The sequence below is a fragment of the Pan troglodytes genome, chromosome 20 (genome assembly GCF_028858775.2).
Source record: "Pan troglodytes isolate AG18354 chromosome 20, NHGRI_mPanTro3-v2.0_pri, whole genome shotgun sequence".
NCBI lineage: Eukaryota > Metazoa > Chordata > Mammalia > Primates > Hominidae > Pan > Pan troglodytes.
Window position 1 is genome coordinate 35,889,040 of NC_072418.2, and position 23,912 is coordinate 35,912,951.

Genomic DNA, 23,912 nt, shown 5'->3' on the forward strand with positions numbered 1-23,912 from the left:
CCTTGGCTAGGAAAGGGAAACCTTTCCCCTTGTGCTTCCCAGGTGGGGCGACACTCCACCCTGCTTCAGCTCACCCTCCATGGGCTGCACCCACTGTCCAACCAGTCCCAGTGAGATGAACCAGGTACCTCAGTTGGAAATGCAGAAATCACCCATCTTCTGCATTGATCTTGCTGAGAGCTATAGACTGGAGCTGTTCCTATTTGGCCATCTTGAAAGTGCCTGCTCTTTTTTTAATCTCTTTGTCTTTTTGCTTTACTTTTTTTTTTTCTTTTTTTTGTTTTTTTGAAATGGAGTCTCGCTCTTTTGCCCAGGCTGGAGTGCAGTGGTGCGATGTCGGCTCACTGCAACTTCTGCCTCCTGGGTTCAAGTGATTCTCCTGCCTCAGTCTGGGATTACAGGTGCCTGCCACCACACCTGACTGATTTTTGTATTTTTTAGTAGAGACAGGGTTTCACTATATTGGCCAGGCTGGTCTCAAACTCCTGACCTCAAGTGATCTGCCTGCCTCGGCCTCCCAAAAGGCTGGGATTATAGGTGTGAGCCACCACACCCAGCCTGCTTTACTTTTTGGAATGATTTTACAATTTTGTCCTCTACTCATTTTATTGTGTTTTTTATTTCTAATATCACGTTTTTAATTTGCAAGGGTTTTCCTTTTGTTCTCTTTTCTCTTTTCTTTTTCTGATAGTGTCCTGTCCTCGTTTCACATATATGGTAGTTTCTCTCATTTCTCTAAGGAGACTAATGATTTTTGTGGGGGAGTTTTCTTCTCCCTACACTGTTTCTTTTTTTGCAGGGTGCATTACTCGGTTTTTAAGGTTGGAGGCTTTCCTTAGATGTCATGCAGTCTTTGATTGTCTGCCTGTATTTCAACGTAGAGGCCCAGTGAGCCGGTGAGGGTCTCTGAGTGTACCAAGCCTGTGGGCTGTGGGTCTCTCTGGGGAGGGAGCTGCTGTGAGTGCAGGGACCTCTGAATTCCGTCCAGATGCCCAAGGGAAGGCTTCTCCTGTCTCTGGCCCCTGGGGCTAAAGACCTGCCTGTGTCCTGGGAGCTGAGTGGGAGGCACAGGCTGGGTCTCACTGTCCTGTGTGTGCTTAGCCTCCTTCTTTTCAGTTCAGCACCTCTGTTTGCAGCTAGGCCTACAGCGCCGAGTCCTGAGAGTTCTGCTTTATCCTCTCCAGAGAATCAGCCCCTGGCCTTCCTAGGGTTGGGGTGAGTGGCCGTCTGGTGTGGAGCAGTGTAAGGTGATGCAGAGGTTCCCCCCTCTGCCACATTGCTGCAGCCAGGGAGCCTGCCCCTAATTCCTAAGCTTTCTGAAGGTTGTTCTCTGCAGATAGGGTCAGGCCTCCTGTGGCTGGCTCAGAGTCAACTGTCTTGGGGCTGTTACCAGTTTGTCCATCTGTTTTTTAGCTTCCAACATTCTGTTCTGGAATATTGTCTCTAAAACATAGCTTTTTTGAAATATGATTCATATACCCTTTTTTCAAGTATACAATTCAGTGATTTTTAGTGTATTCACAGAGTTTGCAACCACACAAGTAAGTCCATACCCATTAGCGGTCACCCTCCATTTTCCTCCCTCCACATCCTTTGGTAGCCAGCTGTCTGCTTTCAGTCTCTATGGGTTTCAGTCTCTATGGGTTTGCCTGTTCAGGACATTTCATATCGATGGGATCATACGGTGGGTGGGCCTTGGTGACGCTGGTTTCACTGCACACAGTGTTTCCAAGGCTCACCTCTGCCATATCGTAAACTAGCACAGCATACCTTTTCATGACTGACTTATATTCCATTGCGTGCATGGAGTGCATTTCATGTACCCATTCATCAGCTGATAACAGTTGGATCTTGTGGCTTTTGCATTTAAAAATCCATTTACAGGGCTGGGCGCAGTGGCTCACGCCTATAATCCCAGCAGTTTGGGAAGCCGAGGCAGGCAGTTCACCTGAGGTCAGGAGTTCGAGACCAGCCTGAACAACAATGGTGAAACCCTGTCTCTACTAAAAATACAGAAATTAGCTGGGTGTGGTGGTGGATGCCTGTAGTCCCAGCTACTCGGGAGGCTGAGGCAGGAGAATCTCTTGAATCTGGGAGGCGGAGGTTGCAGTGAGCTGAGATCACACCACTGTACTCCAGCCTGAGTAACAAGAGCGAAACTCCATCTCAAAAAAAAGAAAAAAGAAAAAACGCGTTTACAGGAATGAGGCTTTAGGAAGGAGTGCAGTTTGCCATGTGTGTAACCCACCATCTTTATCCTGGAGTCCCCGCCATGTCTGTGCCTTGTGACTTCTCTGTGACTGCCACTGGCCTTACCCATGTTGGGGTTGGGCTGGATCTAGAGGAAAGCAGTTTCAAATTTCTTCTCCTCTCAGCAGAGGTGATTGTGGACAAGTCCTATCTGGTCTTGTTTTCTCATCCATAAATTAAAGATAGTAAAGTACACTAGTGGTTCCTGAGCTTGGCTGGGGCCCCTCAGATACTCTCAGTGGGGGACCTGGGTGGCAGGGTTGTGGCAGCACAGGTACAGGCCCTCATGCCTCATAAACCAAGCAGAACAGAACAGGCAGCGGTTGTACAGCTGAGCCTTGGGCTGTACTGTCAAGGAAGAACTAAAAGAATAGCTCAACTGAGGAAACAAACACCTTTTTCTTCACATTCTTCTTTTAACTATCTTACAGATTACTGCAGTTTTTAAATCCTGATCCTTTGAGAGCTGACGGACTCTCTGATCTCCAGCAGGTATTACAGGCCCTAAAAAAAGTAAAATAAAAAGAGAGAAAAAACTGTTTATTCTTTAAATCCTTCTCCTTCCTCCCTCCAGACTTGAGATTAGAAGAGAAACTCCTTAGATGGGGGACTTAACCTGAAGATATCCTTTTAGAAACGATCGAATGGATTGTTGCTTCTGAGAAATTGTTCCTTGTTTTTTGGATAATAAACGATCTTCCTTTTGGTAGTTTGGTAGTTTTTTTTTTCTTTTTTTCTTTTTTTTTAAGTAAGCATATATACCCAGGTGTTTACATTGAAATCTGTATTTTCTTCATTTCTGTGAAGTTCTTGATCTCCTGTGCTGACGCCTCAGGGCAGACACTGGTTGTCTAATGCACACGTTCTCTCAGTTGCAGAAGCTGAAGGGCCTGCAGCCGCCCATGGTAGTGCTCCGGAACAAGATCGAGCCCTGCTTAACCATTGACTCGTCGCCGCTGTCAGCAGACCTGAAGAAGGTAAAAGTGCTCGTAAAACTGAATTTATCAAGAATGCCAACTTTTTCTAATAGAGAAGGATTTTGAAATAAATGGCTCTAAGGTTGCATTGTATAATTTCTTTGCTTTTGAAATTCTCTTTTTATTTGAGATTACAGGCATGAGCCACCACACTCGGCCTAATTTCTCATTTATTCTTAAATCCAAGTTAGCTTCTTAGAAGTGAGTGAGTGATTGTTTTGTGAGGCAGCCGCTGTGTAACTGTGAGCCCCTTCTGCAGTCAGGTTTCCAGGATGCCCGTGGACAGGGCTGTGGGAGGAGCAGCAGGCCACCAGGGCAATTGTAATGCACTCCCCTACCGTTCTTTTCAAAATTGTCTTACACATATATGGTTTCATTTGGAAAATTGATCATACATGTTTATCTACTTTTTTCCTGATTAAAAAAAGTTAAAAAAAATTTTTTTTAAGATAGGAAGCTAAAACAACCAGGACAAATAGCGTGAGAGAGAAGTGGACAGATTCCACAGTCTTAGAAGATGAAAGCAGGAGACAGAGTGTGGCTGCCTCTTCAGGGAAGGAGTGCTTTGCGAGGGGAGCGTGAACCACCAGCTCTGTCTTCTGAGCACCCACAGCCAGCTTGTATTGTTCTCAGCAGCAAGGTTGGAGGCTCTTTTTGGAGAAATTTGAATGGCTCTAGAGAAATGACCTTCAGATGATGCTATTTGGAATTCTCCCATGAACAGGGCCTGCTTGCCGCCCTGCATTTCTGCAGTGAGGTGACGCTCATGTGATGACAAGAGTCCCCAGAGCCTCCAGTTGGGCGTTAGTGTCTTGCTGTCCACCATGAACAGACATCAGGGATCATGGACATTGGAAGAAAGCCTTCACCTTAAAAAAAAAAAGACCAGGCTGGGTGCATTGGCTCACACCTGTAATCCTAACACTGGGAGGCCGAGGCAGGCAGATCACCTGAGGTCAAGAGTTTGAGACCAGCCTGGCCAACATGGTGAAACCCCGTCTCTACTAAAAATACAAAAATTCGCCAGGCGTGGTGGTACATGCCTGTAGTCCCAGCTACTTGGGAGGCTGAGGCAGGAGAATCACTTGAACCTAGGAGGCAGAGGTTGCAGTGAGCTGAGATTGTGCCACTGAACTCCAGCCTGGGCAATAGAGCAAGACTCCGTCTCAAAAAAAGAAGACCGAAACAAACTCTCAAGGAAACAAACAATGCAGTGAGGAGGAGAAAATGTTAGAGAATAAATATCCCCAGAGAGAATAAATATCCCCAGAGAGAAGACATTGCATCTCTAACAGCTTACTGTTAAAGGGCTGTAATGTTTTTTCTCTCTGGGGATATTGAAAATAGGATATTTTAAAAAGGAACAGGCAGAAAAAAAGGTTCTTGGAAATTCAAAATATAGAAAAATGTAAAAATCACTAGTATGTTTGAGACATAAAAGAGAAGCTAACTCAGAAAGTAGAGGAAAAAGGCAAAGAGACAGAAATAGGAGGAAAAATTTTTGAGGGTCAGTTTGAGGTCCAGTATCTGAAAAATGGGATTTCTAGGAAGAATGAAGGAAGATGGTAGGACATTTTCTGAAGATTAACATAGGAACATTTTCTGGACCTAATGGACAAGAATTTCCAGATTAAGAAGGCCTACCCATCACAGGCCCAGCACAACTGCTGAAGAAAGAGATTCTGAAGCATCTAAGTTGAGGGAATCTAAAGATTATGAAGGCTTCAAGAGAGATGAAACTGGTCCTACACACTGGACCAGGAATCAGAATGGCTTCAGATGTCTCCACAGTGCACCAAATGAGCATTGATGTCAAAATTCTGATGAGGTCGGGTGCGGTGGCTCACGCCTTTAATCCTAGCACTTTGGGAGGCTGAGGCGCAGATTGCCTGAGCTCAGGAGTTCGAGACCAGCGTGGGCAACATGGTGAAATCCTGTCTCTACTAAAATACAAAAAATTAGCTGGGTGTGGTGGCATGTGCCTATAGTCCCAGTCGCTTGGTAGGCTGAGACATGAAAATCTCTTGAACCTGGGAGGCGGAGGTTGCAGTGAGCCAAGATCGTGCCACTGCACTCCAGCCTGGACACAGAACGAGACTCTGTCTCCAATAATAATAATAATAATAATAATAATAATAATAATAATTCTGATGAAAAGCTCTTTCCAACCAGAGGTCCTTACTCAAACTGTGGATGGAGTGTGAGGGTAGAGTGAAGACATTTGCAGACATACAGAGTCTTAAAAAAACGTACTTCCCTTCCAACCTTTGTCAAGAAGATATTAAAATATGTTCTCTACCAAAACAAAGAAGTAACCCGAGAAAGATGACCACATGGGTTTGCAGACAAAAGGTGATGGTGAAGGATGATACCAGGATAGTTGCTCAATACCAAGTGCAGAGCATGGCGGGTCCTGACTGCCGCTAGGGCTCAGGACTCGAGAGGACCTCACAGAGCTCATGATGCCGATGAGCTCAGCCATTTGGAAGATCCTATCCATGTGGGTGGAGAACTCTATTGGAACATTTGGGTTTTAGTGACAGTTACATAGAAAAATAAGCAAATAAAAGTCTATCTTTTTAAAAGCTTTACAAGTGAAGCTGATGGACTGGCAGTTTATTAGGAGAATGAGGAGGAAAAGCCACATCTTTGATCCAGTGAACTTTAAGTTCCTGTCAATGGGCCATCTATTGGATCCTTTTAATTTAGAAAGTTAAAGCAAGAATCTTTTTTTTTTTTTTTTGAGACGGAGTTTTGCTCTTGTTGCCCAGGCTGGAGTGCAATGGCATGATCTCGGCTCACCACAACCTGTGCCTCCCGGGTTCAAGTCATTCTCCTGCCTCAGCCTCCTATGTAGCTAGGATTACAGGTGCCTGACACCACACCCGGCTAATTTTCTATTTTTAGTAGAGACGGGGTTTCTGCATCTTGGTCAGGCTGGTCTTGAACTCCCGACCTCAGGTGATCTGCTCGCCTTGACCTCCTAAAGTGCAGGGATTACAGACATGAGCCACTGTGCCTGGCCTTTTTTTTTTTTTGAGATGGAGTCTCGCTCTGTCACCCAGGCTGGAGTGCAGTGGTGCAGTCTTGGCTTACCGCATCCTCTGCCTCCTGTGTTCAAGTGATTCTCCTGCCTCAGCCTCCAGAGTAGCTGGGATTATAGGCATGCACCACCACACCTGGCTAATTTTGTATTTTTGGTAGAGATGGGGTTTCACCATGTTGGCCAGGCTGGTCTCGAACTCCTGACCTCAGGTGATCCACCCACCTCGGCCTCCCAAAGTGCTGGGATTACAGGCATGAGCCACTGCGCCCTGCCTGGCAAGAATCTTTTAATGGGAGTCTTAATAGGAGAAAAAGCAACAGTCTTTTAATAGGAGGTAGGTACTGAGAAAAGATTTGGGGAAACTTAACAAGTTAGGGCTTGGAAAATACTGGGTTTGGCAATGTGTAGTGCTTTTTGGGGTGAAATGAGCCATGCAATGGAGTTTTTGTTAGTTTTCTCTACCTTATTTTGGTTTCTGGTTGTTTCTGTTTTGTAGGCTCTTCAAAGAAATAAGTTTCCGGGCCCCAGCCACACTGAATCTTACTCTTGGCCTCCCATAGCGCGTGGCTGTGATGTGGTTGTCATTTCTCACTGTGAAAGCAACCCTTTGCTCTACCTCCTACCAGTGTTGACAGTTTTGCAAACAGGAGCCTGCTACAAGTCATTACCAAGTAGAAATGGAGTAAGTCAAAGACAGTTTTGCCTCACAACCAAATGGGTTAAATATTTATTTTAAAATTATACACCTCACCTTTGAGGAAGGTCGTCTATTACTCAGTTTGGTTTTCAAACTTCCAGGCCAGAAACTGTCCTGTGGGAAAGTGTCCTTTCCCATTCCAATTACTGATGCTCTCATACTGATTCTCACCTGGAGCCTATAGTTGTGGGCCATTGGCTGAGGCTTTTAGAAATGGATATTGAGGCCAGGCATGGTGGCTCACGCCTGTAATCCCAGCACTTTGGGAGGCCGAGGCGGGTGGATCATCTGAGGTCAGGAGTTTGAGACCAGCCTGGCCAACATGGTGAAACCCTGTCTCTACTAAAAACAGAAAAATTAGGTGGGCATGGTGGCGTCCCTGTAATCCCAGCTACTTGGGAGGCTGAGGCAGGAGAATCACTTGAACCTGGGAGGCGAAGGTTGCAATGAGCCGAGATTATACCATTGTGTTCCAGCCTGGACAACAAGAGCAAAACTCCATCTCAGAAAAAAAAAAAAAGAAAGAAAAAGAAAAAATGGATATCGAGTGTGTAAAATGCTGTCACAGACCTGAGTCTATCTATCCATCACAGTAGCAGCATGAGATGGGCATTGTTCTGACCATTTCACGGAGGAGAAAATGAGGCTCAGGAAGAGTTACTGGGGTAAATTTCCCACTGACAGGGCTAGGAGTGGGGTTGAAGTCTGAGCTTCTGCTGCCTTGTCCCGTGCTCTGCCAGTCATTTCCTAGCTCCCCACCTTGCTTCATAATTCTTCTTAACTTTTCCCATGTGGGAAAACCTCAGAATAACTGTATTAAGTCTGTTCTAGCATTGCTATAAATACCTGAGGCTGGATAATTTATAAAGAAGAGAGGCTTAACTGGCTCATGGTTCTGCAGGCTGGAGCGGAAGCATGATGCTGGCATCTGCTCGGCTTCTGCGGAAGCCTCAGGAAACTCACAATCATTGCAGAAGTCTAAGGGGGAGCAAGTGTGACACATGGCTGGAGCAGGAGCAGGGGAGGTGCCACATACCTTTAAACACTAGATCTCAGAAGAACAGCACCAAGAGGACAGTGCTAACCCATTCATGAGAAACTGCCCCGATGAGCCAATCACCCCCCACCAGCCCCCACCTCCAACACTGGGGATTACATTTAACATGAGATTTGGGTGGGGATGCAGAGCTAAACCGTTTCACTGAGAAAGAGGTGGTGGGAAAGAGAGGAGCGGTGTGCAGGTAAATGATGCAGGGCATGGCCCTGTGCTGCTGGTTTGTGGCTGTTAGGGGCTTGATGGGTGTGGAACCTGCATCTCGGGGCCTGGCACTGAGGGTGCTCCAGACGGGGCTCCACCAGTGAAAAACAGCAGTAAGAAGACATAGGGTTGCAGTTAGGAAAAATACTAGCTCATTTTTCTAACCATGCCATGCAGTTTTATGATTTCCCTTTAGAAAGTTGCATCTGTTGGCCGGGTGCGGTGGCTCATGCCTGTAATCCAGCACTTTGGGACGCCGAGGCAGGCGGATCACGAGATCGAGATCGAGACTATCCTGGCCAACATGGTGAAACCCTGTCTCTACTAAAAATGCAAAAATTAGCTGGGCATGGTGGCACACGCCTGTAGTTCCAGCTACTCGAGAGGCTGAGGCAGGAGAATCGCTTGAACCCGGGAGGCAGAGGTTGCGGTGAGGCAAGATCGCACCATTGCACTCCAGCCTGGGCAAGAAGAGCCAAACTCCATCTCAAAAAAAAAAAAAAAGTTGCATCTGTTATTATCAGTTGATTTAATCAAATTAATGGATATGTTTCTATCTCCCAAATTACTTAGCAGCAGACTAATGAGAAGCAACTGATGAGAAGTCGCTTATATTGAGGCCGAACCCAGGCTCAGGGCAGAAGGGGATGTCCAGGTCTCGTCCCTGTGGCCCCCAGCTTTCTCCACGCCTCCATGGTCAGCCTGCTTTCAGGCCTGTGTCTGGAAGCTGGGCCCACCTGGATCTGTGTGAATGAAAGAGGAGCCTCAGCTTGTCTTCAGTTACTGGAGGGTGTGTGTCCAGGAAGGTGTCTGGCAGGCAATGCAGCTTCAGGAGTTACCTGTCGGCTTGCAGAGGGCAGGGTTCAGAAGATAGTCTCCTAAGGAAGAGAGGTTCGTCTTTTTTTTTTTTTTTGAGATGGAATCTCGTTCTGTCACCCAGGCTGGAGTGCAGTGGCTCCATCTCGGCTCACTGCAACCTCTGCCTCCCGGGTTCAAGCAATTCTCCTGTCTCAGCCTCCTGAGTAGCTGGGACTACAGGCACACACTACCACGCCTGGCTAATTTTTGTATTTTTAGTAGAGATGGGGTTTCACCATATTGGTCAGGCTGGTCTCGAACTCCTGACCTCAGGTGATCCACCTGACTCAGCCTCCCAAAGTGCTAGGATTACAGGCGTGAGCCACTACACCCAGCCAGGGTTCGTCTTTTTTAAGGCCCCTTTCAGGAGGCATTTAGTTCATTCTTGTGCTTAGGATCTGTGCAGGGGATGTGGAGCCAGACTGCCTGGGTTCAAATCCTGTTGCTACCATGTATTAGCTGTGCAGCCTTGGATAACTGACTTCACCTCTCTGTACCTCAAGTTCCTCACCTCTGAAGTGAAGCAGTGACAGCCTCTGCCCCATAAGAGCATCTTAAGAGCTAAATGAATGAATACGTGTGAAGTGCTTCATTGAGACTCTCAGCAAATATGACTCAATGTGTCTAAATCTGTTTTAATGAAATTATATCGTCACTTTTCTGACCTGTATGATGATTATAGCAGAAACTTACGGGGTGCTGCTTCTGTGCAAGGAGATGTTCTTGATGTTTCATATGGATGCTGAATTCCTAACTACTGTCTGGAGGCATTTGAATTTGTCTGTCTTCGCAGCCTCTCGCAGTCATCGTGTGCCCTGGATGGAAGAAGGCCCAATTTATTTTTGAATTATTGGGAGAATATAGCATGTCCTCCAGGCCTCTTCATCCTGTGCTATTAACAATTGGGCTCCATAAAGAGGAAGCCAAAAATACAAAGCTTCCAAGGGGCTGTAAGTATCCTTTTCAAGCGGCTATAAAAGTTAAAGTATCCTTTTCACTGTCTTCCCTACAGAAGACAGTGGAGCCTGGCTGGGCCTGGGTCCACAGTGACATGGCTTGTGTGACGACACACTCACAGTCACTAGTCCAGACCTACTTGTCAGCTCCCGACGGTTTTGATTACGAAGGCTTGATCTTGACTTACGTCTGCTTCACTGAGAAAACTATGTCACTTCATTCATTTATCATCTATTTACTGAACACTTAAACTGTTTGTTAGATGCTGGGCGTATGGGGTTGACTAGGACAGAAACAGTGTTTTACTTCGTTAGAAGGCATTTCTAGAAAGTATGTGGACTCTTAGCAGAGGAAATCTTAGAAAAACCTGTGGAAAATTGAAAATGTTCACTTTTTTTTTTAAATGCAGGTGATGTGATTGTTACGACCCCATACAGCCTGCTGAGGCTTCTCACCTGTCAGAGCCTGCTGTTCCTCAGGCTCTGCCACCTGATCCTGGATGAGGTAGAGGTGCTATTCTTGGAAGCCAATGAACAGGTGAGCGTGGCTTAAGGTCCTCAGCACTCAGAAGAGAGGCGTGATTAACATGCTAACTGATGGCAGGAAGGAGGAAAAGTGTCTGGTTGGGGAATACATTGGTTAATCTAAAAAAATTTTATGCTTTAACTTCTATAATTAAGAAGAAAGAATGGTTATGTGAAATTTCCTTCCCAATGTTAGAATTATTTCTGAAGTGCAAACGTTCTTTCCTAGAGATTTCCTAAAATACTTAAAATTTTTCTGATTACAGAAGTAATGATTTTTATTTTAGAAAATTTAAGACATGGAGAAGAGCACTTGAAAAACCCAGCCTGCACAGCCATAGTATCAGAAGGGATCCCTCTTGCTATTTTGGAGTACTTGCTTCTTTTTCTTTGAATTCTTGTGTTTGTTGATACATATAGTTAATAACATCAGGGGTGTGTTTTACAGGCCATTTTGTAGCCTGCATTGTGCAGGGCGCAGCAGCGTAAGGGCCACCGCTTTCTGTTCCACAGCCTGGTGGTTACTGGCCATATAGTATTCAGTTCTTTGGACATCACAGAATTTGTTTTACAACTGTCTTAATATTGGCTATTCAACATAATTTGTATACATGTGTGGCTATAGAACATGCATGCTTTTTGCACCTGTTTCCTTTAGGATGAATTCCTAGGAGGGGATTCATGGGTCAGAGGCTTTGAGCTCTTGTAAGGCTTTTCTTGGAAGCAGTGTCACACAGTCACCAAGGGTATGCACTTGGGAGTAATGATGGCCCCAGTTTTGAGTCCAGGCTTTGTTACTGACTATGAGGTGGTGCAGGGTTCTTGAACTCCTCTGAAGTCTCAGGTTCTGATTTTTGTAAAACTAGTATCTAGGCATACTGCTCTGTGCAGCATCCTTTCTGAAAGCATGACCTGATGTGCACTCCTGTCAGCCATGTGCAGGCTCTCCACACCCCTGCCAGAGCAGGCTTGCCCCAGCTTTCTCCTCCAGTCTAACTGGCTAACAGTGGGATCTTGTCAGCCTAACTTACATTTCCTTGATTATTTTTTAGGTTGAACATTAATTCGTATTGATCATTTGTATTCACTCTGAGTTGCTTGTTCACTGCCTTTTCTTATTTTCTGTTGGTAGGATCATCTTCTGCTAATCAGTTTTTAGAAGTTTTTATGCAAGAACATTAATCTCTTGTTAGTTTGTTATACATATTTACCAAGATATTGCTTATGCTTTAGTTTTGCTTATAATGGAGATTGTAGGATATTTATTGACTTTAAACTTGACATTTTCTCCTATTTAGTTTTTGCCTTTTTTTTTTTTTTTTTTTTTTTTTTGAGACTGAGTCCCACCCTCGTCGCCCAGGCTGGAGTGCAATGGCTTGATCTCGGCTCACTGTAACCTCCACCTCCCGGGTTCAGGCAATTCTTGTGCCTCAGCCTCCCGAGTAGCTGGGATTACAGGTGCACACCACCACACCCAGCTAATTTGTTGTATCTTTAGTAGAGACGGGGTTTCACCATGTTGGCCAGACTGGTCTTGAATTCCTGACCTCATGATCCGCCTGCCTCAGCCTCCCAAAGTGCTGGGATTACAGACGCGAGCCACCACACCCGGCCTTTTCCTTTTATTTTTGAAAGACTTTCTCCACTCTGAGAACAGAAAATATACAAACCCTTACATTTTATGTTCTGCCACACTAGTTCTTACTCTTTTGAAATAAAAATGAAATTAATTATGCTAATTTTTCAGATGTTTGCTATATTAGATAACTTTAAAAAAAATATTGAAGTTGAAGAAAGGGTATCTGCACCACATCAGATTGTTGCAGTTGGAGTTCATTGGAACAAACATATAGAACATCTCATCAAAGAGTTCATGAATGATCCCTACATTGTGATCACAGCCATGGAAGAGGCTGCTCTCTATGGCAATGTCCAACAGGTAACTTTGTGTGTGTGTGTATGTGTGTGTGTGTGTGTGTGTGTTGGTGGGGGGTGATGAACACAAGCAAGTAACTTTTATTTCATGGCTTAATATTAAACAATTACAGCTTTGATTTCATATATAAATTATGAATGAAATACAATTATAGTTGAATATTTAAATTTATATTGATTTCCTATACATTCTTTTCTATTAAAATCCCAACACCTGTGGAAAGTGGATCTGGAGCACCTAAAATATTAAAAAGTCACATTGTTTCTGTGCTTCATTACCAGGTAGTACATCTTTGCCTAGAATGTGAAAAAACTTCTTCTTTACTCCAAGCTCTTGATTTTATTCCAAGTCAGGCACAAAAGACCTTGATCTTCACCTGCTCTGTAGCTGAAACAGAAATAGTGTGTAAGGTGAGTCCATCTCCATATAAAAAATGTTCTGTTTGTTTCAACTGGTCGAATCTCAAGTCATCACAAAATTACTGGGGTGGTTGACTCTGTGGCAGGGAAGTAAAGTTTTACAAGTTTAACATCAATCAGAAGAGGAGATGGGGTCTGCTCACAGAGCATGCAGGCTGAGGCCTGGATCTGGGGAGGAGCCAGGTGCGGGGGCAGGGCCTTTCCCCTGCAGCAGCGTTCCCCAGGGGGGGACAGTTTCGTCTTGGTGGAGTATTAAAAGTATCAATTTATAGACATGACAACATCTTCTGTACCCTCTGTTTAAGAAGATTGAGGTGGCTCATGCCTGAATCCTAGCCCTTTGGGAGGCCAAGGTAGGAAGATTGCTTGAAGCCAGGAGTTCAAGACCAGCCTGGGCAACATAGTGAGACCCTGTCTCTACGGAAAAAAAGAAGAAGAAGATTGAGAAGATAACAGTAAAAGATATCATATAGCCAAAAAATCAAATAAATTGGCTAAAGATTTATTCAGTTTTATTTTGTACATATTAGTGCTAAAACGTAGAAATGAAGCCAACTACCAAATAAAAGAATTAATAGTACATCTAGCTTTCTGCAACAGTCAGCTAGAAGTATAGTTATATGGTACTGTAGTCAACCAGGACTTTCTAGCTGATGTGTCTGTGTGTGTGTGTGTGTATATGTGTGTTTACACACACACACAAGTATGGCTGTGTTATTTTAAAAGGAAGCAAAATAGTTTCAGCAAAATACTGCTTATTTCACTTGAGCAAGATTTTAGACATAAAAAACTGAATTTTGGAAATATATTTCAGTTTATAATCATCTCATTCTTAAGAATTATGAGATCAGTGAGGTAGTGCCCTCACAGATAATTTAAAGTGCTTTACATTGACAATTATTGATGGAACAGTTGGCTTCCAGCCTATATCCCTGACTGTGACCTGGCCTCTTTGATTTCATCTTTAGGTAGTAGAAAGCAGCTCAATATTTTGCTTGAAGATGCATAAAGAAATGATTTTTAACTTACAAAATGTTTTAGAACAGTGGAAGAAGAAGTTAAGTTCTGGCTCTCAAATTATATTAGGTAAGTGTTTTAATTTCTACTTCTATTTAGTGAAGGTTGAGCTACTAGGAATTCTATCTTTAATTCATTTATATATCTCATCTCCAGATTTCTCATTATTCCCCAGGTTTACTGAGAGTTTATTAGCAATGTTAATTTCAAAATGAAAAATTAACCTCCACTAAGATTTTGATGTTGAGGTAAATCTCTCAGGTCAGTGGGCAGCCACCATTAGTCTAGACATTCTCCCTAGAGTTATAGCTTGAGGATCACTATCATATATATGATATATATTATCATATATATGATAGTGATAATATATATGATCATATATATCATATATATGATAGTGATATATATGATAGTGATCATGTATATGATAGTGATATATATGATAGTGATCATATATATGATAGTGATATATATGATAGTGATCATATATATGATAGTGATATATATGATAGTGATCATATATATGATATATATATCATATGATAGTGATCCTCAAGCTATATATATATTCATGTATATGACTATATACATATGACTATATATAGTCATGCATGATTGCTAAATTTAATATTAAAAATATAAAAGTCAAAATGTATAGAAAAAGTGAAAAACATATGGGCCGCTTGGATTTGTAATAAGAGACATTTTTCAGGCTAAAAAGGAGACCACTTTTCTCTGGAATTTAAGCACTGGGCTGTGGCATTTTGGGGAAAAAAATGGGGAAGAAGTTTCTTTGCATCCAAAAAAGTAAAATGTGATATGGAAATGCACTGCAGTGTGGCCGTGGGAACTGCCGGTTAAAGTAAGTACGGTAACTCCAGCGCGTGTGACATTGTCGGACTCCCTCTCTGCAGCCCTCACGGACGACTGCGTCCCACTCTTGGCCATCACCGATGCCACGTGTGTGATTCACTTCAGTTTCCCTGCCTCGCCAAAAGTTTTTGGTGGACGCCTGTATTGCATGTCTGATCAGTTTCACGCTGAACAGGTTTGGTGAATTTTTATTCTCTTCCATATTCCACTGGCATCTTCTGTGTCATGATAAGCTCAGAGTCCACAAGGTTTCCTCAGTCAGACTGGGATAGATGATCCACTTCCTTTATTCACCCCCAATTTTCAGGGTTCTCCTGCAGAACAGGGAGATAAGAAAGCCAAATCTGTCTTGCTGCTGACGGAGAAAGATGCGAGCCACGCAGTGGGCGTCCTGCGCTACTTGGAGCGAGCGGACGCCAAGGTCCCCGCAGAGCTGTACGAGTTCACCGCAGGAGTTCTGGAAGCCAAAGAAGATAAGAAAGCCGGAATGCCTCTTTGTCCATATCTGAAGGCTTTTGGTTTTTGCAAGTGAGCCAGTGATTTGTTTCTTATTAAACTGATGTATAACCTGCAGTAAGGTGCACAGCTGTTGCAATGTGGTGAATTGTCATGTATCTAGAAGCCACCACCCACTCTGAGGGAGCAGTCTGGGGGTTCCCTCGCACTCTTCCCCACGTGCCCTCCCCTCTGCAGGGCTGTCAGTGTTGATTAATTTTGCATGATTTTGAACTCCATAGAAATGGCATCGTGGTATGTTCTCTTCCGTGTCTGGCTTCTTTCTCTCAGCCTCATGTCTGTGACATTCGTCTGTGTTGTTGTGTGTATCTGTGGTTTGTTTTATAGCTCAGTGTTCTGTTGTATGACTGTATCACAGTGTGTGTATCCATTCTCCTATTGATGGGCCTGTGGGTGGTTTCCACTATCAGGCTATGATGTTTGAAGCTGTTAGGAATACTCTTGTCCATGTCTTTTGTGGAAACGTGTACCCATTTCTCTTGGGTAGATGCTCCAGAGGGCAAGTGGCAGGTCATGGGGTAGGCATGCGTTTAACTCTTCCAAAGCGGCTGGCCATTTTCCGGTCTGGTCAGTACTGTCTGACAGAGCCTGAGTTGTCCCCCACCCTCACCAGCGCTTAGTGTTGGTGGAGGTGGAGTGGTAAACCATTGTGATGTTAATATGCATTTCCCTAATGATTAATGATGTTGAATATCTTTTCATAGGCTTGTGGGACAGTTGGCCATCCTCTTTTTGTGAAGTGCCCGTTGAGGTCTTTTGACCAGTTTTTACAGGGAGTGTTTATCTTTTTCTTCTTGGTTTGTTGGGGGGAGTAGCTTATATATACTCAACATAAGTACTTTGTGTGATGTGTGCACTGAGAATGTCTCCTCCAAGCTGTGGCTTGCATTTTCACTCTTTTAATACTCTGCTGATGATGAACAGGCATTTTTAATTTTGATGAAGTTTTTTTTGTTTTTTGAGATGGAGCTTCACTCTGTTGCCCAGGCTGGAGTGCAGTGGCGCCATCTCGGCTCACTGCAAGCACCACCTCCCAGGTTCACGCCATTCTCTTGCCTCAGCCTCCCGAGTAGCTGGGACTACAGGCGCCTGCCACCATGCCCAGCTAATTTTTTGTATTTTTAGTAGATACGGGGTTTCACCATGTTAGCCAGGATGGTTTTGATCTCCTGACCTCGTGATCTGCCTGCCTCGGCCTCCCAAAGTGCTGAGATTACAGGCGTGAGCCATCGCGCCCAGCCTGATGACTTTGTGTGCTTATAGGAAATATTTGCCTATCTCGGCCAGGTGCAGTGGCTCACACCTGTAATCCCAGCACTTCGGGAGGCCGAGGCAGGCAGATCACAAGGTCAAGAGATCGAGACCATCCTGGCCAACATGGTGAAACCCCGTCTCTACTAAAAAATACAAAAATTAGCTGGGCGTGGTGGTGCATGCCTGGAGTCCCAGCTACTTGGGAGGCTGAGGCAGGAGAATCACTTGAACCCTGGAGGCAGAGGTTGCAGTGAGCTGAGATCGTGCCACTGCACTCCAGCCTGGAGACACAGCAAGATTCTGTCTCAAAAAAAAAAAAATTAGCTGGGTGTGGTGGCACACACCTGTAATCAGTTACATAGGAGGCTGAGGCAGGAGAATCAATTGAACCTGGGAAGCGGAGGTTGCAGTAAGCCAAGTAAGCCAAGTTCGTGCCACTGCACTCCAGACGGGGTGACAGAGTGAGAGATTGTGCCACTGAATTCCAGCCTGGACAACAGAGCGAGATTCCATGTCAAAAAAAAAAAAAGTTGTCTGTTTCAAGGTCATGAAGCCATTCTCCTATATTTCTAGAAGCTTTGTAGTTTTAGCTTTCACAGTTACACTTATAATTCATATTAAATTAGTTTGTATGTATGACCAGGTATGGTGGCTCACACCTATAATCCCAGCGCTTTGGGAGGCTGAAGTGGGAGGATCACTTGAGCTCAGGAGTTCAAGACCAGCCTGGGCAACACACAGAGACCCCGTCTCTTTAAAATATATATATGTGTATTATATATGTTATATATTATGTATATAACATATATAATACACAACACACACACACACACACATATATATATATATATATATAAGCCAGCTGTGGTGGCACATGTCTGTAGTCCCAGCTACTCAGGAGCCTTGGGTAGGGGGATCGCTTGAGCCTGGGAAGTCAAGGATTCAGTGAGACGTGATTGTGCCACTGCACTCCAGCCTGGGTGATAGAATGAGACCCTATGTCCAAAAAAAAGAAAAAAAAAATGTGTGTAATATGAGATCTGGGGCAAGGTTTGATTTTTCCATATGGATAATGGTTTGCTCCAGCATCGTTTATTTAAAATATCATTCGGTTCTCACTGCATGAGTGCGTTTGCCATGAGCCAGGTGATGGTATTTGTGGTCCATTTTTAGACTCTATTCTGTTACTTTGGCCTATTGGTCTAACTTTATACCAGTACTACACTTTGTTATAGCACGTCTTAGGAGCTGGTGTATGAGTCCTCCAGCTTTGGTCCTCATCAAGGTTGTTTGGCTATTTTAAATCCATTGCATCTCCACATACACTTTATTTTTTTTATCTTTTTTTTTTTTTTTTTTTTTTTTGAGATGGAGTCTTGCTCTGTCACCCAGGCTGGAGTGCAGTGGCATGATCTCGGCTCACTGCAACCTCCTCCTTCTGGGTTCAAACAATTCTCCTGCCTCAGCTTCCTGAGTAACTGGGACTATAGGTGTGTGCCACCATGCCTGGCTAATTTTTGTATTTTTAGTAGAGACGGGTTTTCACCATGTTGGCCAGGCTAATCTCGAACTCCTGACCTCAGCTGATCCACCTGCCTCACCCTCCCAAAGTGCTGGGATTACAGGCATGAGCCACCGCACCCGGCCTCCACGTACATTTTAGAATGAGCCTGTTAGTTTCTTTAGAAACCTTGCAGAATTTTGCTAGGGACTGCATTGATTGTGTTGATCAGCTTGGAGAGCATGGGTACCTTGACAGTCATGGGGCTTCTCTGCCTGATCCAGACACAACACCACTGCGTGATACACAGACAGCTGAGGCTGGGGCATGGGTGCCTGATAAGTAGCTGCTGGATTGAATTTAAAGATAACTGTTGACATTAACGTTTTTGAATTATGGTACATTAAATGTGTTACTAGCAGTATTGCTATTTAGGCTTAAAGAAGACCGAGTTTTTTTTGTTTTGTTTTGTTTTTTTTAAGACAGTCTCTGTCTGGCTCTGTCACCCAGGCTAGAGTGCAATGGCATGATCTCAGCTCACCGAAACCTCCGCCTCCCGTGTTCAAGCAGTTCTTGTGCCTCAGCCTCCTGAGTAGCTGGGATCACAGGCGTGAACCACCACACCTGGCTAATTTTTGTATTTTTAGTAGAGATGGGGTTCGCCATGTTGGCCATGCTGGTCTCAAACCCCTCACCTCAAGTGATCCGCCCTCCTCAGCCTCCCACAGTGCTGGGATTACAGGCATGAGCCACCGTCCCCAGCCAAATACTGACTTTATTTATTTATTTATTTATTTATTTAGAGATGGAGTCTTGCTGTGTCGCCCAGGCTGGGGTGCAGTGGCACCATCTTGGCTCACTGCAACCTCTGCCTCCTGGGTTCAAGCTATTCTCCTGCATCAGCCTCCTGAGTAGCTGGGACTATAAGTAGGCACCTGCCACCATGCGCGGCTAATTTTTGTATTTTTAGTAGAGACGGGGTTTCACCATGTTGGCCAGGCTGGTCTCGAGCGCCTGACCTCAGGTTATTTGCCTGTCTTGGCCTCCCAAAGTGCTGGGATTGCAGGCACGAGCCACTGTGCTCGGCCTCAAATACTGACTTTTAAAATGGCAATTTCAACTATTTCTCAACGTGGAAGCAGCATTGTAGTTAAGGAACGGCTTCTGGGTTAGAGATCGATTGCCCTTTGTTGTGTATTATGGCAATGTATTTCTAATTCAGTCTTTATTTTGGAAATACATTTTGTTCATTTACATAATGCATTTTAGAATGTCTAGAGAAATAGGGTGGCTGAGCAGGGAGGATCTCTTGAGCCCAGGAGTTAAGAGGCTGTGGTGAGACATGATCTTGCCACTGCACTCCAGCCTGGGCAACAGAGTGAGACCAAACTCTTAAAAAAAAAAAAAAAGAAAGAAAGAAAGTTTGCTAGAGAAATAATGAAATAACTCATTAAGTTTATTCAGTGTTAATTAAAATGTAAAATCCATTTTCACTTATTTATATATTATTAATGTCATCTGAAATATTTAATGTGGTTATTCAGTCTTTAGGGTGTTTGGAATAAAAGTTATCTGATTTAGGTTGCAGATTAATTTTCTGAAGAAAGCATTAAAATTCCCATTAACAATTATTACTTACTTATGATAAGTCTAGTCATTTCATTTTCAGAGACAAAAGGATCTGTCCTGACCGACACCGTATTAATCCAGAAATGGACTTGCCCAGGAAACTGTCCAGCCAAGCCCTACCTTCATTTGGATACATTAAAGTAGGTTTGGTTAAAGATGCTTGTGTCCTCTGACGAATGGTCATGTTAATAAACGTGTTTTATTTGTTAAGCAGGATCTTAGTAGATGTCATGGTGCCTTCCAGTGATCAGTATTAACATACCACCATTAATGCAACCAGAGGCACGTGTCCTTACAAGGTGCCTTATTTCAGGGCCCCAGCGTATTTATAAGCCAAGATCAAATTCAGTAATGGATGACAGTTTAAGGATTTTTTTTAATTATATTTTCAGAAAATGTTTCTATTTGGGGGCCATTAAAAATAATGCAGTGACTGGGCACAGTGGCTCACACCTGTAATCTCATCATTTTGGGAGACTGAGGTGAGCAGATCACTTGAAGCCAGGAGTTCAAGACCAGCCTGGGCAGCATAGTGAGATCTTGTCTGTACAAACAGATTTTTAAAAAAATAATAATGATACAGTGATTACATGAATCTTTTCAAGACATTCATGATAATTTCTTTGAGGAAAATTCTGTAATAAGGTGCAGATAGAAATGCCAAGTTAAGAATTTCTTTATTTTCTTTCAAATCCTTTTTTATTAATTTATTCATTTCTTTTTGAGCATACAATTTCTCTCCCTTTCATCTGTTTCCCTTAGAGCAGTATCTGTTGTGTTAATTTCCTAGGCTGCTGTAAAAGATTACCACCGAGTTAGTGACTTAAAGCCACACACATTTCTTCTGTCATGTTCCTGGATGTCAGGGTGTCAGCAGGGCCATGCCCCTCCACAGCCTCCAGAAGCTGACCTGGCCTGTGGCTCGCTTGGCGTCCTTGCATCTCCGCCGGCAGCCACTGTCACTCTCTCTCCACCTGCATCTTCACATGACCTCCTCTTCTCTGTGCCCCTTGTAAAGGACATTTCATTGGAGGGAGGGCCCACCTAGATAACCCAGAGCCATCTCCCAGTCTGCAGACTTCACTACCTCTGCAAAGACCCTGTTTTCAAGTCAGGTCAAAGTCACAGTGAGCTTGGGGGTTAGGACATGGACATACCTCTTTTGGGAGAGTCACCATCCAACCCACTACAGTTTTCATTATTGAATTTTTTAAAAAATTTCTAACTCTTTCCTGCGTTCTGTCACCTCATTTCTAAGTTGTTGTAATTCTGATCTGTTACTCTTTTATACACGCATTGTTTTCTTAGTTAACAAACTAAAAGCAACATTTCTTGAAGGTTATAGTTTTGATCTGTTTGTGGATGTATCTTTCTAACAGGTTTCATTGTCTGTAGGGATGGTTCTTCTGCTCTTTATTCTCTTTTTAATTATTTTATTTTTATATATTATTATACATTTTGTTATTTTATGATGACTTCATATCGGATTTGACCTTGTTACTTTGCTATTGCTCGTTTTTAGATAGAATTTGTTTTCTTGACATTTTGGAGGAGGTGTGGGTCAGGGTAACTTTTCTGATTTCACAGAGTTCCCATTTCTGTTTTTTATGTGCCGTGTAAAATGAATATGGTGACATAGTGTCTGAGATTTCTGAGATTCCCTGGCCCTGTTCCCCTCCTGAACTGTTACCTGGTTTTCTCTTCCTTCATCCCTCCTGTCCCTGGAGGGACAGTGTGGAGATTTCACAGGGGCTCCAGCCTTCACCCACTGTGGAGGCAGGTGAAGCCTTCCAGGCTCGCTTGTCGCACTGGCTGAGCCCGTTTCCAGGGAGGGCCTCTTGCCTCTTCTAGAGCTCTCTGTTCTCAGGTCTATTGCTTCCCTCTGCTTCCTCCTGCACAGGCACAGACACTGGTGCCTGTGGGTGTCGCCAGCCGGGTCCTCTCCCCTATCCTGCCAAGTGCCTACTTCTCACTCCTGGCATCTGCTCTGGGCAGCCAGGGCTCCCTCCCTTCACACAGAGCGTCTCTGCCCTCTGCACACTGACTTTTTCCTCACACACAGGTCCCCCTGCCTACTCTAACCTGCGAAGGGCTGTCTTCTCCAGCACACACAAGCTGTGGCCTCTCTGTCCACTTCTGGATTGCCAAGGTCCCTGTAGGACAGTTTCATCCCTGTAACCCTGGAGGCTGATATACAGTAGCTCTTAATAAAATGCATCTTGTTACCTGAAAAAAGATCAGAAAGTTTCAAGAGACAGCAGTGCTATTTTAAGAAGAATTTCTATAAAAGTGCAGTTAGGAGGTAAACAAGGAACACTTATACCTAATAATGAAGTTTTAAAATAATGAAATTTGCAAAATAAAAAAATCTTCCATTAGATTTAAAGTGAAACTAATTCTTTATGACTGTGTGAGGTATTGGTTTTGCTTTGCTTTTTTGGCTAGCTTCCTAGTTTTTTCTAAATCCACGTTGCTAAGCTTTGGTTTCTTAGGTTGGGTACTGATTTCTGCAGATACAGGGAATGTGTACATATCCGGTTTAGACTAAGTTTGTTTCTTGGTCATGTTTACTATATATGTTTCAGATAATACCTTTTTATATTTTGAATGCAACAAATTACTTTGGCCGTATAGTTGATAAACACATGGATCTTTATGCAACTCTCAATGCTGAAATGAATGAGTATTTTAAGGATTCTAATAAAACAACTGTGGAAAAGGTGGAGAAGTTTGGATTGTATGGATTAGCAGAAAAAACGCTTTTTCACAGGTAACACATCTGTTTACTTCATCTGTAAAGTTTTGAAGCATGAGGTAACTAAATGGTATTGAGTTCCGATTTTCACCTCTGTCCATTTGACTGAGTGTGTATGTGAGCCTGGTGACAGCGGGGTGTCCCCCCAGATGCCTGCTCCAGTTCTTTGTGGGAAACTCTTCCCCGGGCTCCTGAGCCCAGTGACACCGTGACCCGTTGAGCCATCACTGCGTGCGACATACACATACATCTTTAACTCACTTAATTCTTCCCAAGTTCCTATCAAGTGGGCATCATTCCCATTCTACAGATAAGAAAACAGCCTTGGCGATGTTACGAATGTGGTGTCAGGTCAGCTCGATACCTGGCATAGTTTGTTCCAACCTGGTCAGTCTGAATCACATGCTCGTTTGTACCCACTTCCCTTGAATCCACACCTGGCACCACTTGGTGATAGCCTTGAATTCAGAAACTTTGAAACTTGACAGGTGACGTTGCTCATGCCTGTAATCCCAACACTTTGGGAGGCTGAGGTGAATGGATTGCTTGAGCCTAGGAGGTGGAGGCTGCATTGAGCTATGATCATGCCACTGCACTCCAGCCGGGGCCACAGAGCAAGACCTTGTCTCTACAAAAAACAAACAAACAAAAAAGACAAAAGGAAAAAAATAAAAAAACTTTGAGACTTTAATTTGCCATGTTAATTTTTATTATGTTGTTAGATAAAAGGATTTACTCTTATTCAAAAGTACATGTTTTTATACTTATGTATACTTTAAATAATCCACCACTTGAATTTTTGAAGGCCTTAGTTTTTTATTTCTAGTATAGAGTAAAATCATGGCGTTTTGGAGTCTTTTTATATGTTTTCCATTTCATGGTAATTTGAGGCAAAGATGATCCTTTCTGGAATCTCTGCGTTGAACCGATGCCCCATTGTTCTCCAGGGTTCAGGTGTTGGAAGTGAGCCAAAAAGAAGACGCCTGGGCCCTGGATGACATCCTTGTAGAGTTCATCGATGAAGGCAGGACGGGGCTCGTCACAAGGGACCAGCTGCTGCATCTCCCAGAACATTTCCACACACTTCCCCCGCAGGCTGTGGAGTTTATTGTCTGTAGGGTGAAACCTGCTGACAACGAAATGGAATGGAATCCGAAGGTGGGTTATTTTGGCTTTTTATCTATTGTTGACTTTTAGAATATATTTAACCGAGAATATACACAGAATTGAGGCCTGTCTGGATTTACAGTGTCACGTTTGGAAATGCAGGGAAAGTGCAGTCTGCTTAGATCCCCACGGTGTGTGAACGTCCCAGCTGAACCCTCGGAGAGGTACCAGGCAGCTGCAACACTGCCTTCGCCACTATCCTTGTGCTTACGGTCACAGAATCTGTATAAAGTAGGGATGTTGGTAAAATAAACTGCCCATCAGCCTAAGCAGGGGAA

At 43.8% G+C, this 23,912-nt stretch overlaps 1 protein-coding gene across 3 annotated transcripts in view; it reads left to right on the top strand.

The window, feature by feature from the left end:
- TDRD12 (tudor domain containing 12) overlaps positions 1 to 23,912 on the top strand; it is a 112,914-nt gene that overhangs the window by 71,136 nt on the left and 17,866 nt on the right. For 2 of the 3 annotated variants that reach the window (XM_063801476.1, XM_063801475.1), the window contains exons 12-24: positions 2,682 to 2,742; positions 3,123 to 3,227; positions 6,770 to 6,955; positions 9,880 to 10,036; positions 10,453 to 10,580; positions 12,315 to 12,506; positions 12,785 to 12,913; positions 13,891 to 14,008; positions 14,854 to 14,987; positions 15,120 to 15,340; positions 19,738 to 19,852; positions 22,298 to 22,482; positions 23,415 to 23,625. In XM_063801476.1, the coding sequence (XP_063657546.1) occupies positions 2,682 to 2,742; positions 3,123 to 3,227; positions 6,770 to 6,955; positions 9,880 to 10,036; positions 10,453 to 10,580; positions 12,315 to 12,506; positions 12,785 to 12,913; positions 13,891 to 14,008; positions 14,854 to 14,987; positions 15,120 to 15,340; positions 19,738 to 19,852; positions 22,298 to 22,482; positions 23,415 to 23,625 (1,942 nt within the window). The remainder of the gene's footprint in view (positions 1 to 2,681; positions 2,743 to 3,122; positions 3,228 to 6,769; positions 6,956 to 9,879; positions 10,037 to 10,452; positions 10,581 to 12,314; positions 12,507 to 12,784; positions 12,914 to 13,890; positions 14,009 to 14,853; positions 14,988 to 15,119; positions 15,341 to 19,737; positions 19,853 to 22,297; positions 22,483 to 23,414; positions 23,626 to 23,912) is intronic. The other variant, XM_024351152.3, reaches the window with a different exon arrangement.